Source organism: Microplitis mediator, chromosome 1 (genome assembly GCF_029852145.1).
Source record: "Microplitis mediator isolate UGA2020A chromosome 1, iyMicMedi2.1, whole genome shotgun sequence".
NCBI lineage: Eukaryota > Metazoa > Arthropoda > Insecta > Hymenoptera > Braconidae > Microplitis > Microplitis mediator.
Window position 1 is genome coordinate 16329720 of NC_079969.1, and position 19143 is coordinate 16348862.

General features: G+C 27.8%; 1 protein-coding gene and 1 long non-coding RNA gene across 7 annotated transcripts; one reads left to right on the forward strand and one right to left on the reverse strand.

Moving 5' to 3' along the window:
* Position 1: 1 nt before the first annotated feature.
* On the reverse strand, positions 2-6138 carry LOC130673839 (uncharacterized). 5 transcript variants are annotated; one of them, XM_057479074.1, is made up of 11 exons: positions 5809-5901; positions 4150-4298; positions 4008-4070; positions 3740-3943; positions 3300-3621; positions 3020-3220; positions 2101-2172; positions 1668-2001; positions 1386-1603; positions 1213-1270; positions 2-1115 (listed from the first exon to the last, which is right to left on the reverse strand). In XM_057479074.1, exons 2-8 carry the CDS (start codon positions 4201-4203, stop codon positions 1829-1831), a joined length of 1089 nt encoding a protein of 362 aa, XP_057335057.1. In that variant the 5' UTR covers positions 4204-4298; positions 5809-5901; the 3' UTR covers positions 2-1115; positions 1213-1270; positions 1386-1603; positions 1668-1828. The 5 variants fall into 5 exon arrangements, with proteins under 5 accessions (XP_057335057.1, XP_057335053.1, XP_057335037.1 ...); XM_057479070.1 differs by lacking the exon at positions 5809-5901 and adding an exon at positions 5987-6138 and having other exon boundaries at positions 1213-1603; XM_057479054.1 differs by having other exon boundaries at positions 1213-1603.
* Positions 2196-4298, forward strand: LOC130673867 (uncharacterized). Of its 2 annotated transcripts, XR_008990949.1 has the most exons (3): positions 2196-2439; positions 3885-4063; positions 4134-4298. It is a non-coding gene; the product is annotated as an uncharacterized LOC130673867 (long non-coding RNA). The 2 variants fall into 2 exon arrangements; XR_008990948.1 differs by lacking the exon at positions 2196-2439 and having other exon boundaries at positions 3014-4063.
* Positions 6139-19143: the final 13005 nt, after the last annotated feature.

Sequence of the window (19143 nt, forward strand, 5' to 3'; positions counted from 1 at the left end):
ATTAGATTTTTTTATTCAGTTAACAAGTAGTTTTATTGAATCAAACAATTGAACATTAAATAATAAGTTGTTGTGTACATATAGTATTGCCATAATTATAAATTCATTATAATAATAATTTCAGTATTAATGAACATAAAATAAAGAAAAATAAAAAATACCTCGCAGGTCATTTCAATTTTTAAAATTGCGTGTCATGACCTGGACAATTTCATACTTCTTTGACTCTCATATATTTGCATTAATAAATTTTTTTTTTTTTTTTGTCACGAATTTATTTGGATAATTCAAATTTTTACACGGCAAATTTTTGCTGTATGAAAATTATTGTTTTTTTAAATTTTTTCGGTACGAATTTTAATTTTCTTTATTTTTTAAAATTATTGTAGAGGAAGAAGGAATTAAATTTCAAATGAGAATCGTCTGCAATCTTTTGAAAAAAATTTTCCGACAATTTTTAGCCCGGGGTTAAATTTCGAATTGAAAAAAAAATTTTTCGTGCTCTTAATTTTAAACTGCATCAAACTGTGTCGTAATAAAATTTTAATTTTAATTTCTACTGATTATAATTTTTTTAATGACAAGAATTTTAAAAATAATTAATAATTTTCTGAATTTAATTGATAAATAATTTTTAAATTTATTTTAAAAAATTATTATTGATAAAAATTTATAGAAAATGAAGCAATAAATTAATAAAATAAAATGATTAGTAATTGAAAATGCCAAATACTACTGATAGTCAGATGAACTTCACAATAAAAACCAATGTTATGTACAGATAGTTCAAGTAGTCATCATGTTTGTAAATAATATATTTTAGCTCTTAAATTTCAAGTCGAAGGTTAAATGTTATTGAAAAAAAAAAATTAATAGATAATTAATTCTTTTCCTTTGTCTCTTATGTATTTATATATTTTTCATGTTAAATCAATTGATTTTCATACATAAATAAATAGTGACATTTCCACAAGCGAGACATGAAGTAGACATGAATTTAATTAACTGTGTACCTTTTGCACAAATTAACTTTTAGATTAAAATAAATAAATATTAAACATCTACATATTCACTTTGAGCAGGGAATTGCCATACATTTCCAAGGAATTCAATGTCTAATGAAATAAATAAATGTAAGTAAAAAAAGTTGAGAAATTGTGTTAAGTTAATTAAAAATGATATTTATCTTTTTTAATGTTTGAAGGTACTTACATTGAGGTATGTTTAACAGGAATATTTCTAGTCTCTGCATGTCTGGTTGCATTGCTGACTGTAAATATTCCTGCATTAAACATTTTCCATTTTCAAGTAGAATTAATTTGTCATTAATAAAAACTTATTTATTTTTATTAATGATTGATTTACGAGTAAATTATACTCAGCACCTCTTTCTATACGTTGTAATTTGGATAAATATTCTCCACAAATGCCTTTCACTCGTTCTTATTAAAATAGTAATAAATTATAATTATTTTTCGTATTGTTCTACATTTAAGAAATTGTATAAAACTACACAAAATTTTATAAAATTATTTAAAAATATGCGCCAGTAAATAACATCCGCCGTAAAATCATAAAGATGATTTACCTTCATCGTTTTGATCTATATAATAAATTAAGTTAATTAAAAATGATATTTATCTTTTTTAATGTTTGAAGGTACTTACATTGAGGTATGTTTAACAGGAATATTACTAGTCTTATATTAAACGATAAAGAGTAGTGTAAATAGAGTATCACCATAATTATGAATTTATTATAATAACATTTGCAGTAATAACGAATATAAAAAAAATATTAAAAAAAAATTGTTATTATTTTTTTTTTACTAATAAATTTGAAATTCATTATATGGTGCTCGACAAGCTGGGCAATTACGTTTGTTATAATCATAATGAGCTTTTATCCAGCATCCATAGCACCCAACAAAATGATTACAGCCTATTAATTGAACTGATGCTTCTTCGCTGAGGCAAAATAGGCACACATTAATCAAGTCATCTATTCATAAATTAAAACAAAAAAAGTTATTTTCAATAATGTATAAGCCTTAAATATGGAATTAAATTTAAATTTTATGTTTTTATTATTTATTTTTACCCTTATTCACAAGTATTGGAAAAAAATATTTTTCTTTCGGAAACCCATTTAATTTTCCAGAGTCATCCTTGTCTAAAAATATATAAATAGATTTTGTAGATTTATGAGTACGAGCAACCTGCAGTCACTACGTGACTGCTTAAATATCACTACTATATTTATAAAATACGCAGAAAAAAGGACTTCTTGACGCAAAAAATTTTAATTTGCACCAAGAAATTTTATGCATTATCAATTAAATACAAAAATTGTCTTGGAGCGAGAAAAGATTTTTTTGGATTTTGCATCAAGTAAATTTGTTGTAATATTTTCAATTCACGATGCAAAGTACTTCGTGGGGTAAGTAAAAATGTTTTTAGGTGAGTAATGATTTTTTGTGTCAATGAATCCTTTTTTTTTTTTCTATGCACACTTTTTTGGCTTTGAGAAACTTCCTAAAACCTTCCTAAGGGAGTAGAAAAATCAGTTATTTTGGAATAAGTAACGTGACATAAATAATATAGCTATATATTCAGTGACATTCAGTCATATTTAGTGACAGAAATAATCAAAGTATTAATTTATTTAAAGTAAATAAATGCAATCGTCTTTTTCTCGCGTAATTTAAGTGTAATTCGAATGATATTGATAAATTTATTTATCTCAATAATTGGCAACTAAAAATAGTTTAAACTATTAAAAGGCACAAATTCAAGACAAGAAGATTATTAAACTTTAATTGTCGTCCAGCAGGTGTATGGATAAGATAAAAGACCTAGTACTCGATCAGGTAACGAGTACTCGATCACTCTACGTATTTGTATATCTATATTTAGTAAAATTTAGTAAATATAGATATACAAATACATGAGTAATCTGGTACTTGGTCTCTTACCTCGACTAATAGTTATCAATACTGAAATTTATATGCAATACTTACATTGTGGCCAATTTAATTGGATTTTGATGAAATCTATGACCTTGCTTTTCATTACCTCTCTTGTGAAACTTTGTATCGTTTGAGTACTTTTTAATTTTTTTTGTAAATTTGAAATTTCTGTTGTGATTCTGATTTCTGGTTTTTTCATTGGTGTGTTCACCCAATTCTCCTCTTGACGGCGAATATCTGTTCTAAGGTTTCCTGATTAAAAGAAAAAAAAAAATTTATTTTTTAAGGCTATCCCGAAGTTAATAATTTGTAAACATTCCTTTTAACTTACTCAAAAATTTATAAATAGGTTGTCCTGATCCGAAATTTGTAATGAGATGTTGATTATGATTTTCAGCGATGTTGATTGCATCATTTACGGTAATTCCAATAAAAGTTTCACTACTAATTAATTTTGATATTTTTGTTATGAATCTTGAGTATAAAATTAAATTTTCAAAGTTATCAGCATCTTCTTCTGCACTTTCTTTTATTACTTCAATCGCTAAATCTATTTTATCTTTTGGTATTATTTTAAAAATCCAGCTGATTTTACAAATATCGTTGTCATAATTAGCTGGAAGCTCCAAGCTGTTCCACTTACGTGAAAGAAGCTAAAAAATTGAAAATAAATCATAAACAGTGTTGGCAGGTCATTGTGAGAGTTAAAGTAATCCAAATAAATAAAAAAAAAATTATTTAATAAACAAATTAATTAAAATTTTCGCTTACTTTAATAAAATGAAACCACGATTCCCTTATGCTAACATGTGGCAGCATTTCTCTAGTTGCTATCAACCACTCTTCATCATAATGACACGTTATTGTCGTTATATTTTCTTTTAAAATTAAGCATTTATTGATTATAACTTTCCAGATGGACCGATATAATTCACAGCTCCTTTCCTCGCAGAGAACATACAATGCTGTAACTTCCTATTTAAAAAAAAAAAAAAATTTAATATATAAAATCGGACACAATTTACAATTTTTATTTTACTTGTTGATCATGTTTTATGTGGAACGTCAATAGTTGAGCTGCTTCTGGAGCTACAGGTAAGCACTACGTCATAGATGAATAAAAACATTTATACTTTTATTAATTATACTTTTTATCTGTTTTTAGTTTATAAAAATTTTACCCTTGACGTTCCATCAATCGTTACTTCTTCCGCCGATTCCAATCGGTGCAGCATGATCGGTGACCCAAGAATTACAGCGGTTTTCTGATCATTTTTTGCTTCTCCAAGATAAATATTCTTATAGAGTTCGTTGTCTTTTAAGATGTTCCCTGATTAAAAAAATGTATTTGACAGGATTAAAAAGGATTAAAATTTTAATACTTTCAAATCCTTCTAAATACTGTAAATCCTTTTTTAAAATTCACGATTAATCATATTAAATACTTTTTAATACTAAAATAATCGAAAGGAGTAGAAGGATTTGAAAGGATTTAACTAGCATTTAAAATTTCTAATGCTACCAAATACTTTTTAATCCTGAAATAATATTTTTATTTCGTTATCTTTTTAGGATATAAAAGGATTTAACTAGCATTTAAAATTTCTAATGCTACCGAATACTTTTTAATCCTGAAATAATGTTTTTATTTCAATATCTTTTTAGGATATAAAAGGATTCAACTAGCATTTGAAATTTCTAATGCTACCGAATACTTTTTAATCCTGAAATAATTTTTTTATTTAATTATCTTTTTAGGATATAGAAGGATTTAACCAGTGTTTGAAATTTCTAATGCTACCAAATACTTTTTAATCCTGAAATAATGTTTTCATTCCGTTATGTTTTTAGGATATAAACGGATTTAACCAGTATTTGAAATTTTTAATGCTATTGAATACTTTTTAATCCTGAAATAATTTTTTTATTTCATAACCTTTTTAGGATATGAACGGATTCAACCAGTATTTGAAATTTCTAATGCTACCGAATACTTTTTAATTCTGAAATAATTTTTTTATTTAATTATCTTTTTAGGATATAGAAGGATTTAACCAGTGTTTGAAATTTCTAATGCTACCAAATACTTTTTAATCCTGAAATAATGTTTTTATTTCATAACCTTTTTAGGATATAGAAGGATTGAACCAGTATTTAAAATTTCTTATGCTACCGAATACTTTTTAATCCTGAAATAATTTTTTTATTTCGTTATCTTTTTAGGATATAGAAGGATTTAACCAGTGTTTTAAATTTCTAATGCTACCAAATACTTTTTAATCCTGAAATAATATTTTTATTTCATAACCTTTTTAGGATATAGAAGGATTGAACCAGTATTTAAAATTTCTTATGCTACCGAATACTTTTTAATCCTGAAACAATTTTTATATTTCGTTATCTTTTTAGGATTAAAAAGTATTTAAAAGTATTTAACAGTTTAAATCATTTCAAATCCTGTTAAATCATGTTTTCAGGATTCGATAGCATTCATAAGGATATAAATTTTTTTAATCCTGTCAAATACTTTTGTTTAATCAGGGTTTATAAAATTGTATGAATTTTTATAAAATTTTGCTGTAAAATTTTATAATATTTTATAAAATTTTATAAAAACATTTTTTCCCGGGTATTTTTCACCAAGTTACAGCCTTCCAAAAATCACTAAAAAATTTATAAAATTTTTCTGCTCCTTTAATTTTTTGCATTAGTGTATAAAAAAATATATATTTAAATAGTTTAATAATCAAGTAACAAAAGATTCCTGAAGCATATTTGTTATAACATTATTTGTTTGTGAGATATAAGCATTGTAAGAAATAGAAAATGCTCATTTTTACAAATAAATGCGTGTAGTTAACGAACTATAACAGATAAACGTTAGGTTAATAATTCTTAAGAAAGCTTAACTTATAATGTATAAAAACGACTTGAAGGTCGAAAACTGCATCTGCAATAGTTGCAATAAGATATTGTTTTTAAGAAAAAAATTTTTTTTTTAAATCATTATTTTCTTACGCTAACAATATAGTGAAAAACAATTTTTCAAAAATATTAAATTAATCCAATTGTTTATGAAAAATTTATAAACAAATGGCATGAAAAAATTTGAAAGTAATCATATAATGCCTAGCATGAATATGAAATCTGTAAAAGTTGGGTAAATCTAAAAATGCACGACTCTTAATGCTTATTTTCAAAAAGAAAAATGTAGGATAAAAGTTTCAAGGACTTTTTTTTTTTCCTTTCTATAACACTGAAAATTCAAATTGCGATCCGAAAATAGTCAGATGTATTTTTTTGCGCAGGCGCGACTGGTGTGACGAAAGTATATGTAAAAAACATATATACCCGATGAGAAAGATTTTGTCTAATCATATATGATCATGCATAATTGTCTATATATGATCAGATCCAAAAATTGGCCAGGTCTGATCATACATAACTTGATCTGTTTATATATGAACAGATATGTTCATATATGATCATGCATGAACGAATATAGTCATTTTTAGAATCTCATTTAGAATATCTGTAAATTATTAATTAAGTAGTTCAATTAGGATTTATTGTCTTCATCAATATAAATGTCGGTTAAAATGAAATAAAAAAAATAAAAAAAAATTATTAACCATTGACTATTATTTTACTACGAGGTCACCCGTCCATTTAATGTCCCACGTCGATGCTGCTTAACTTTGGTAATCGATGGTTTGTACCCTGATTAAACAAAATGATTAAAAATGATTTCACACGTTGAATGTCCATAAGAGACAGGATTAGAAATGATTTGAAGGATTAAAAAGTATTTAAAATGATTAAAAAACAAATCATTTTAAATACTTTTTAATCATTTTTTTTAATCAGGGTAGTCTGATCCTCTAGTCTGTGATACACTTACAATTGAGAAACGTTTATGGCATTACTTAACTCAAATAATCAAATTGATACATCCTACGTAAATAATGCACCTAATGATAAATTTGGTTTTGTACATAAAATACAATAGAATTCATCAGATACATATAATCAAATCTATTTATCTATCAACTTATAAATATTCGTATATCAATCGATTTCGATTAATACTTTTAAATTGCTGCCGGAACCTTTGAATATTTTTTAAGTATTGGGGATTTAAGTTTGATTGATAGTTGACAGAATAAAAATTTAATAACATTGATATTAAAAAATTGCCATATTATTTAATATATATATATATATATATATATATATATATATATATATATATATATATATATATATATATATATATATATATATATATATATTAAATATTTATGGTTTCATATCAATGAAGTCTGATCAGATTTAATCACACATAGACATATATAACTACCCGATGAAAAAAGATTTTGTCTAATCATATATGATTATATATGATCATATATGATTATATATAATCATATATGAAGTTATATATAATCATGCATGATCATATATGGGGTCATATATAATTATATGTAATTATATATGACCCCATACATAATTAGATCTGATCATACCTGGCTGTTATAAGCCCATAAATAAGTCTATATATAATTAGATCTGATCAGATCTGATTATATATGAGTCTATGTATAATTAGATATGATCATATCTGGCTGTTATAACCCCATATGTAATCATACATAAGTATATATATGATCAGATCTATTTACATATAAGTCTATATATAGTTAGATCTGATCATATCTGGCTGGTATGACCCCATATATAATCATATACAAGTCTATATATGATCAGATCTGATCATATATGAGTCTATATATAATTAGATATAATCATACCTGGCTGTTATAACCTATATATGATCATATATATGTCTATACATAATTAGATCTGATCAGACATGATTGATACAAATCCATATATAATTAGATATAAGCCTATATATAATTAGATCTGATCAGACATGACTGATATAAACTTATATGTAGTTATATATGTCTATGTGTGATTAAATCTGATCAGAATTCATTGATATGAAACCATAAATATTTAAATGTATATATATATATTAAATAATATTGCAATTTTTTAATATCAATGTTATTAAATTTTTATTCTGTCAACTATCAATCAAACTTAAATCCCCAATACTTAAAAAATATTCAAAGGTTCCGGCAGCAATTTAAAAGTATTAATCGAAATCGATTGATATACGAATATTTATAAGTTGATAGATAATTAGATTTGATTATATGTATCTGATGAATTCTATTGTATTTTATGTACAAAATCAAATTTATCATTAGGTGCATTATTTACGTAGGATGTAGATAGACTTGTATATGATTATATATGGGGTCATAACAGCCAGGTATGATCAGATCTAATTATGTATGGGGTCATATATAATTTCATATAATTATATATAATTATATATGACCCCATATATAATCATGCATGATTATATATAACTTCATATATGATTATATATAATCATATATGATCATATATATGAACATATATAATCATATATGAATAGACAAAATCTTTTTTCATCGGGTAGATATACAAAATTAGTTAAGTTCTTTTTATTAATTGTAATTATATCGGGCCGAATTTGATTTCTTCTTCGGCCCTAAAATAATCTTTTAAAAAGAAAAGTGATTCAAATAATAGCTTTGTTCTTGAGTTTTTGTGTTTACGGGTCACGGGCACATTTTCTACTGCTTGGGAAAATTTTTTTTTACATTTTGATGTTTTTTTAGTTATTAAATCCATCAAATTGGTCTTTATAAGTAATAAAATTAATCTTTATTGAATTCTTTATCCGATGAGGTGTAACCCGGTTAAGCTACGTGGAATATAACAAGAGTGGAACAGCAAAAACAGTAGCGACAAAGAGGCAATCTGAATTTTTCGATCGTAAAGCATGCTCTAATGCTTCGCATTAAGAGTCGTGCGATAAATAAAATCCTACCAAAAACAGATTCTCTGTATAAAATCGCGCCAAGTACACGTTTAAAATTTTTTACAATTAAGACAAGATTCTTTTTACAAAAAAATGAATCAAATCGAAAAAATACCAAGTACCTAATATAATTCGAAATCATGGAAAACATTTTCATAGAATTGAACAAAAAATTGAAAAAAAAAATTTCAATGTACTTGGTGTGCGTTACTAAATTTATTCAAGCAAAATTTTTAGAATTCATTTCGCATATAAATTATTTTCCAATAAAATTGAATGATATTCTTTTTTTCCAGTTTATAGGCACACCAAGTACATTGAAATTTTTTTTTTTCAATTTTTTGTTCAATTCTATGAAAATGTTTTCCATGATTTCGAATTATATTAGGTACTTGGTATTTTTTCGATTTGATTCATTTTTTTGTAAAAAGAATCTTGTCTTAATTGTAAAAAATTTTAAACGTGTACTTGGCGCGATTTTATACAGAGAATCTGTTTTTGGTAGGATTTGTCTTTTTTTTGTCGTATTGATTGAGAATGATTTTAATCTACACTATTAGAAATCGAGTTATAATTTAAGACACGTGAGCCTATATTGTTTATAGTATTATTTTGTAGAAACAATAAAATTGTTTGTTAACAACTATAGTGATTTTGTACTGCTAAATATCATAATCTGATTAATCAATTTTTATAAAACAAGGAGCTGCAGTTGTTTAACGACAGTTCCCTTTAAAGTTAACGTCAAATATATACGTCAACGTCGGACTTTTTCCCTAATAGCACAGTTTGCTTGAGCAAAAGCTTACTGTACAAAAGTTTCGTTGAATTTTTCGTCAAATTTCCGTCACTTTCGGACTTTTCCGTTTTTGACGACAATTTATACACAACTTGCTATACAATTTGAGGTAAATTTACTACCCGAATTAGAATGCAAATTCACTTCAAAAGGTGACTAGAAAAAAATTTTTCGTCAATTTTCAGGCAAATTTTTGCATCAATTTATTGTTAATTTGACTTAAAAAATTGTAAAGTAATTTTTTACCGTAAAATTGTAGACAATTTTATGTATAAATTTGCTTACCGTCTGAAGTGGTATGAATGAACATTACCGACTTTTTTGTGTAGTCAAAATTTACCTCTAAATTGAGGAAAAATTAACCGCAAATTTTTCTTTCCAACTTTTGCTGTCAAATCGTCGGCAAATTCGGACAAAAAATTTCAGGCAATTTCAATGTCAAATTACAGTCAATTTCAAGCTAAAGTGGCTATTAGGGTTACTGTCAGGCAATGACGTTAAGTTGATTAAAAGTTTCATTTTAACCCTGAAAGCCACCTGAACCGCAAGTTAATTTCAAGCTACTGCCGTATTCTGAAGCCAACTTAAAAAAGAAAGCATTATCCAGCCAAGCTTGCCAGAAACTTTTTCGTTAAGGTAGCCGAAAATGTTTCACTGCAGAACTTACTGAGTAAGGTGTGGCTATCAGGGTAATTGTTGTCAAAAATGGAAAAGCCTCAAGTTGACGGATATTTCACAAAAAATTCAAGGAAGTGGTTACGTCCTCAGTGGCCTCAAGTGCCTCCATCTGTCAATCAATTAGTTAACTTGAAAAACATAAATAGCTTGTATACAAGCTGTCGTCAGTAACGAAAATGCCTGAAATTGACAGATATTTGACGAAAAATTCAAGAAAACTTTTATTCTAGTTTTGCTGTCAAATTGTCGGCAAATTCGGACAGCAAACTTTAGTAATTTTAATTGTCAAATTTCCTGAAATTCGCTGCCCAAATTTGTCGACAATTTGACAGCAAAAGTTGAAAATATAAATTTGCGGTTAATTTTTCTTCAATTTAAAGGTACCCTGATAGCCAAGTTGGCCGCAACTTGTCGACGACCTACTGCCGCAACCTGTCGCCAGATTGGCCGCAAAAGTTAGCATTTCCATAAGTTGTCGGCAACTTTCCGAGGAACTTGTCGACAACTCTCAGCTTGTGTAACTGTTGCCGACAACTTGTCTACAAGTTGCTCAGAAACTTGGTGACAGGTTGCGGCAGTAGATTGTCGCCAAGTTTTTGAGTAACTTGTAGCCAACATGTAGTCAACAGTTACACGAGCTGAAAGTTGTCAACAACTTGTCGTCAAGTTGGTTGCAACTCAGGTACACCAACTTTCTGATTAGAAACTCTGGCTATCAGGGATAACTTTTTACGAAAAAAAAAGTCGTTAATGTTCATTCTTACCATTTGAGAAGGTGAGCAAATTTATTCATGAAATTGTCTACAATTTCATGGTAAAAAAATACTTATCAATTTTTCCAGTCAAATTAACAATAAATTGACAAAATTTGCCTGAAAATTGACAACTTTTTTCTAGTTAACTTTTGAAGTGAATTTGCATTTTAGTTCGGGTAGTAAATTTACATCAAATTCAATAGCAAGTTGCTCACAAATTGACGTAAAAAATGGAAAAGTCTAAAGTTGACGAAAATTTGACGAAAAATTCAAGGAAACTTTTGTAAAGTAAACTGTTGCTAAAGCAAACTGTGCAATAGCACACTTTTTATAGGGTATATTTCTATACTAAATCTTACTGACCCTAATAGCACACCCTAATAGCCACTTTAGCTTGAAATTGAAGTACCTCGACATTGAAATTGCCTGAAATTTGCTGCCCAAATTTGCAGACAATTTGACAGCAAAAGTTGGAAAAACAAATTTGCAGTTAATTTTTGCTCAATTTAGAGGTAAATTTTTATTAGAAAAAAAAAGTCGGTAATGTTCATTCTTACTATTTCAGAAGGTAAGCAAATTTATACATAAAAATGTCTACAATTTGGGGGTGAAAAAATACTTTATAAGTCAAATTAACAATAAATTGATGTAAAACTGCCTGCAAAATTTTGTTTAGTCAGCTTTTGAAGTGAATTTGCATTCTAATTCGGGTAGTAAATTTACGTCAAATTGTACTGCAAGTTGTATAGACATTTTATGTATAATTTGCTTATCATCTGAAATGCAAAGAACGAACGTTACCAACAATTATTTTCTATAAAAAATTACCTCTAAATCGAGCAAAAATTAACCGCAAATTTTTCTTTTCAACTTTTACTGTTAAATTATTGGCAAATTCGGGCAGGTAATTTTAATGATGTCAAGTTACAGTCAATTTCAAGCTAAAGTAGCGATTAGGATTTGGAAAAAAATTTAAGGAAACTTTTGTAAGTAAACTTTTGCTAAGGCAAATTGTGCTATTACCCTGATAGCCACCCTAACCGTAAGTTAACTACAAGCTATTGCCGTATTCTATAGGTAACTTAAAGGAAAGTGTTGGAGAGCAAGTAGGTTATCTTCAAATTGACAGTAAATAGTCTGTTAAGTTGAATTCACTTTGACTACAAGTATTACTGTCAGACATTGACGCTAAGTTAATTGAAAGTTTCATTTCAAGTTGACGACAAGTTTTTCTGTCAAATTACATCGAAGCCACTGCCGTATTTTGAAGCCAACTCAATGGAAAGTATTATATCCAGCTAAGGTTTGCCAGAAACTTTCTCGTTGAGTTAGCCGAAAGTGTTGCTCTGTAGACCTTACTGAGTAATGTGTGGCTATCAGGGTAGGGTTGATGCAAACTTGATGTAAACTTACCGTTAATTTCAAGTTAAACTTTCAATAAGCTTAACCCTAATAGCCACTTTAGCAGTTCGGCAAAAATGTGCCACGGCTTGTCTAGGGGAAATATGTACGTTTCCCTAGACAAGCCGTGGCACATTTTCACCGAGCCACTTTAGCTTGAAATTGCCTGAAATTTGCTGCCTGAATTCATCGACAATTTAACAGTAAAAAGTTGGAAAGAAAAATTTGCGGTTAATTTTTGCTAAATTTAGAGGTAATTTTTTACTAGAAAAAAAAAGTCGCTAATGTTCGTTCTTATCATTTCAGAAGGAAAGCAAATTTATACATGAATATGTCTACAATTTGAGGGAAAAAAAAATCTTAACAATTTTTGAGTCAAATTAACAATAAATTGATGTAAAACTTTGCCTCAAAATTGACGAAAAATTTTTTCTAGTCAGCTTTGGAAGTGAATTTGCATTCTAATTCGGGTAGTAAATTTACGTCATATTGTACAGCAAGTTGTATAGACATTTTATGTATAATTTGCTTATCATCTGAAATGCAAAGAACGAACGTTACCAACAATTATTTTCTATAAAAAATTACCTCTAAATCGAGCAAAAATTAACCGCAAATTTTTCTTTTCAACTTTTACTGTTAAATTATTGGCAAATTCGGGCAGGTAATTTCAATGATGTCAAGTTACAGTCAATTTCAAGCTAAAGTGGCTATTAGAGGAGTTAATTTGCAGTGGAGGTGACTATCCGGGTAAATTTCATATCAAACTATAGTAAAAAATATAGACTGGAGCTCCACTGGTGGCGAAAAAATTAATTATTGCTATAGAAAAACATATATCATTTACTGAATCATGGCATTTCTTATAAGTTTTTATTCTCTGGCAGTGCCCTTTTCGCATGAAAAAAATTGTAAAATTATTAAAAATGGGGGTGCTATAGTATATGCTGGCCTAATTTCATTATTTAAATTAGTTCTCATTACTAAAATGGGTAAAGTTTCATAATTTTATGACGAACAATCAATCATCTTTCGACTGAAAAAGGAATTTTCTAAAAATATTGTTTTTTAAAAAAGTTTTTAAAAATTGGAGCTAAATACCGTTCGGTCTACGGTATAGAGACACGGCAGGCTCGCGCCATGACACTTCACACATATACATGTGTGTTTAAACGTGTACTTGGCGCGAGACACTACCGTGTCTCCTGATAAATACCGTTCGGTCTACGGTATAGAGACACGGCAGGCTCGCGCCATGACACTTCACACATATACATGTGTGTTTAAACGTGTACTTGGCGCGAGACACTACCGTGTCTCCTGATTTCAAACGTAAAAAATTCCGAAATTTGTCTTAGTACGATCTGTGAAAAATTTCACGTTTTTTTTTTCTATTTTTATTATTTTAATTTCATTGTTATTTGTATATTTATTATTTTTATTAATTTATTCACCTAATCTCAATTTTTTATATTTATATTTATATTTAATATTTTTGATATACCAGTGCCAAATGAATTGGTTAGAAGTATGGCGCAGGCACACTGGGTGATAGGATGAGAAAAAAAAAGTACCACGCATGCGCACTTGTTAAGACGAATGTCCATACATATTTAGGCTAAAAATTAAAGAAAATGCGATTTAATTTTTCATTAATTATAATTGCATAACACAAAGTTAGATAGCCATTTTCGAAATCAAATTCTTCTAGGACAAAACGGGTCATTAAAAAAAAAAACGGAGTTAAATTACAAATTCGTTTGCGAGATATTGTGTTTTCGAGCTACAAAACTTTTTTACTGCTTGACGGGAAAATTTTTTAGTTTATTTCAATGATTTTCTCGTTTCTATTGCACTGAATTAGTTTTTGAAAATTGCAGAAATTGTCTTTATTACATTATCTGTAAAATGGTGCATCATTTGAGATGTTTCTGTGTACTAATAAGACGATCATATCAGAAATAGTTGTAGAAAGAAGGCAAAAAAAATTTTCGATCGTAAAGCACTCTCTGATGCTTTGCATTATGAGTCGTGCAATAGCTTAAAATTAAAAAAAAATTATTTAGCATACATTATTTAAATTTTTAATTGTTCTGTTACTTCAAAATTTTATAATTAATGAAATAAAAATATTTCATAAACTTTCATAACGTCATCTTGTTGAGTATGTTTATAAAAAAGGCTCCAAAAATAAAAAAATTTATAGATTAATTATTTAAACTTTTATACCGCCTTTTATGACAACACAAACCCGTAAAAAAAATGTCAATTAAGAATTGAATAACTTTTTGAAAAATAGTGATACAACTTTTATTACCGCGGAATCATTTTCTTTGAAGTTTCTAGATGACGCCAGAATTTTTTCGAATTTTTTCATTAATATTTAATTGCATAAAAAAATGATTTAAAAACTACGCTCACTAGAGTGGCGGTGCGCGCATGCCGAAACTTGGTAGTTTGGCCATGCAGAAACCTGGCCACGCAAAAGCCGATTTTTAACGTTACATTAAAATTGTGAAAGGTAATTGAAAATTAAAAAAATTTATTTTCAATATAATTAAAAAAAAATAATTATCAATATCTGTATTTAAGTATCAAAGTAACTGATTATAATTTTAAAAAAAATTTTAAAAACATTTAATTATCGTATTTCATACACGGAGAGAATTTTTCGATAAAATTTATCCTGCAATTTAAAATAAGCCTGTGCCGAAAAGATAATAAATACGGAAAGAATAACAACAGATTTGTATTGTTTTATTTTTCATTCTTTTTTATTTAAAAATTACTTGAAATTGGGTGTTTTTACCCCATAATTGAACACTATCTAGAAACGGACGAGTAATTGTTCATGCAGGCCCAGTTTTATTCACAATTAACGAGTAAAATTTATTAGATAATTCTCCCTGTGTAGAATTTTTCGTGTTAGCCTTAAATAAATAAAAAAAATAATTTTATTAAAATCAAACCATCTATCAAAAAACATATCTTATTATAGGTTATAAATTAAATTTTACTTGTAATTACTACGGCGCTTCTAATTTTGCAAATGAATTCCGTATTAAAAATGTTTTTCTGTCCGATTATAACTTCAATTGAGTACCACTGAGCTCTGGTAACGTGTGCCGATGGAGGGGATAGAGTGAGAGAGACAAGAGTGAGATAGACAGTGTAATATGACACGTCTTGAGCAGATCTGGCGCAAGATATGCCCAAGCATCTGCAGATAGATTCTGGTACAAGATATGCTCAAGTTAACTGTATCAACACATCTTGAGCAAGATATATTCAAGATTCTTGTACAATTCTTGAAGTATAACATTAAACAAAGTTTTTAAACAAGTCCTGCGCAAGACTTGCAATATAAATCTGTAGACCAGTGTCTGCAGCAAGATACAGTCATATAAAGACATATACAACTATAGTGGATTTGAGACCAGGCTTATGCAAGACTTTCACAAGATTGTTATATGGGAGATAACTTTGCATATTATGAAATATTCAACGAATATTATCATGTCGTGAATCAAGGATTCATTTCAATAATAAAATATTAATTATTAAAAAATATCATTTTAGAAATTATCAATCTAAATTAAAAAAAAAAAATTATCATAATTATAATTTATAAAATAATAAATAAATATATACAATAATTGTACTTATATTGAATACTTGACTTGAAATAAATTTATACAATATACAATATATAATGATAAATAAATGAATAAATAATTTGTAAAATAATAAATAAATAAAGTAAATAATAATAATAATAATAATAATAATAATAATAATAATAACTTCATGTGAAACTATCGAGTTTAAAATTTTGTCGATTGTCAATTAAAAATAAAAAAATAAATAAATAAAAATAAATATATCTAAGTTCATTTATTTATTTATATTAATAAAAAATAACAAATATTTGAACAATATTTTGAATACGTGCCGTGATATTTTTAATTTATTAATTTTAAAAGTACTTATAAGTTTAAAAAATATTATTATTATATTGTTTTTATTATTGATTACATATATTTTTTTTTTTTTTTCATTAAATGTAAACAATTTTTATGTTTACAAATGGAAAATAATGATGAATCATTTGAATTAATAAAAGTGCGGGGTACAAATAATTCACCTCAATATTTATACGGTCCCTGGATTTTTAAAGAAGTCAAGAAATCCAATGAATCTAAATTCCTTTGTTTATCAAATACTTCAAAATTTAACTGCCCAACTACATTGGAAAAATCTGGATCAACTTATAAACACAATGTGAAATATCACAATCATCCCCATCCATTAAAAGAAAATTTTGATCAATTGTCAAAAAAATTGTTCTGAAGATGGACCTTCTACCAGTAGATCTCCGTTCACCAACATCATGAATCAATTAAAATATAAGTAATTTTATTGTCATTTATTAGTATTATTAATTCATGATGGGGTATAAAAAATCTCATGGAACGAATACCCACAAGCCCTACCTCTGCCAACAGCTTATAATATTAATTAATTTTTTTTATATTTATTTTATTCATTATTACTATTAGAGATGAACGATCCATCATCAAGTCAGGTCCAATCAAAGTTCCCTCTGCTAAAAGAAGAAAAACTTCAAACTATCATTGATTAAAAAAGTGAATTGAAAAGTATTAAAAAAGATGAGAAATGAATCCTTTCGAATACTTTATATACCCCAAGGTTTTCATTTTGACATAAAATGAATACTTTTCAATCCCAAAATAATAAAAGAATTTCTGAACTTCCGAGGAATTGAAAAAGATTCAAATGAATTGATATTTTTAATCTTTCTGAATCCTTCTCAATACTATGACAGAGTGATTAGCTTGCCAAGTCTGGTCGCACCTAAGTATTATAGTCGAATATTAGGGCGCCACTGGAAGATGGACTCGGCCTTCCAGAACCGGATGTTGATGTAATTATTTTATATGCTCAGGGTCGTTCGTAAATTTTATAATTTTGTGAGAGAGGAGAGGAATGGTGAACAGGCTGAAATAAATTTATTAAATGCTTTAATTCCAATTTCTTATTAATTAAGCACCTTGCTTATTATTTATTTTCCCTTAATAACAATTAATAACCTTATGACAAACTAAATGCTTATGACAAACTAAATCTCGTCCCCCGGACGTTTTCCTTATGACAAAACTAAATATCGTCCCCTGGACGTAACACACACACACACACACACTCTCTTTAAAAAACCGTCCACCGGACGTTAAACCTTGAACCTTAATACACTTTGATTAAAAAAACCGTCCACCGGACGTTAAACCTTATTTTCCTTAATTTCTACTTTAAAAAACCGTCCACAGGACGTTAACCCGCATATTCTTAATTCTAGTGTCCACCGGACATATCTTAAACCTAACTTATATTTTGGTCCACAGGACCTAAATCACAAACACAATTTCTTTTAATTAACATTACTTTGCTCTACTTAAAACTCTATTTTCCTTTTTGTACTTTTATATCATCACAATCTTTTTACCCAAAATTTCATGACTCTAATTCAACTAAAATTCCAATATAAATTTCCCACATTAACTCATTTTGATTACAATTTATCACTTCCTTAATCTATAATTAACTCACTGATTTTACACCTATTAATTAATTAATTTATTGTTTAAATTAAGTATTAATTAATTAATCTTTCCTTATAATTTTCCACTAGTAATTTTACCAGTAATTTTATACATTAATTTACTTCACGATAAAATAATCCGTTTCTTTCCATTTTACTCAATAACAATATATCACAACTCTAGCGTCCTTTTTACGACTTCATTTTATTTAGATATTTTAATTAATTAACTTAAAATTAATTTGTAATTAAATCACGACTAGAATTACGTTATGAATTGACTAGAAATTCGGCCATTGAGTTGGCGTCACTCGGGTCTTGAATCTTACTGACGAATTCGAGTAAATTAAAGTTCATTTATGAATTAATTCAGCCACTGGAATAAATTCCGGCCTCAATTAATTTACTGACGTTATCGAATAATTTATTTAATTAGATATTTACGCGGGAAAATTATTTTATTCCAGCCAAAGGCCTCGGATAAAATAAATTCAGAGTTATAGACACAATATAGCGAATGAGAGCGGCGCGACACTTTTGAAAAGACGAGGCGCGTGGTTGTAATGGCCAACGGCCTACAACTACCAATTTATATACGCGAGGACCAACGGAAAGATATTAATTAAATTAATTATAATTAATTTTGCCATTGGAATATAAATTCCGGCCTTAATTAATTATAATTTTACCTCGATGACTTTTACAGCAGCAACCAGATGAGACTTGTAGCTGATGTCCGGCTATTCCTCCAACTGTCGTCCAGTTTTCCTTACAGGTGAATCTGCTCTTCTGGTTCTCAATTGTCCGGTTTGTTCTTGCTCCAGATTGTTAAGGTCCTCGTCTTGCCTCGTATATAATAGTGTAGATGATACGTCCAATCACTCTAGTTGTTCACTAACTTTCACTTAGGCGTCCATCGCCTTCGATTGTCCGATTGACTTTCTTTGGGTGTCCAACGAACTCTCTCGATTTTTGGCACGGCAC

Excerpts from the sequence above, each read along its gene's own strand:
- LOC130673839 (XM_057479070.1), bottom strand. The coding sequence starts at position 4,203 with ATGCTGCACCGATTGGAATCGGCGGAAGAAGTAACGATTGATGGAACG. Across the intron at positions 3,221-3,299 it reads ACCTATTTATAAATTTTTGA|GAAACCTTAGAACAGATATT; the intron begins GTAAGTTAAAAG and ends TCTTTTAATCAG. Across the intron at positions 2,002-2,100 it reads TCCAATACTTGTGAATAAGG|ATGACTTGATTAATGTGTGC; the intron begins GTAAAAATAAAT and ends ATTTATGAATAG.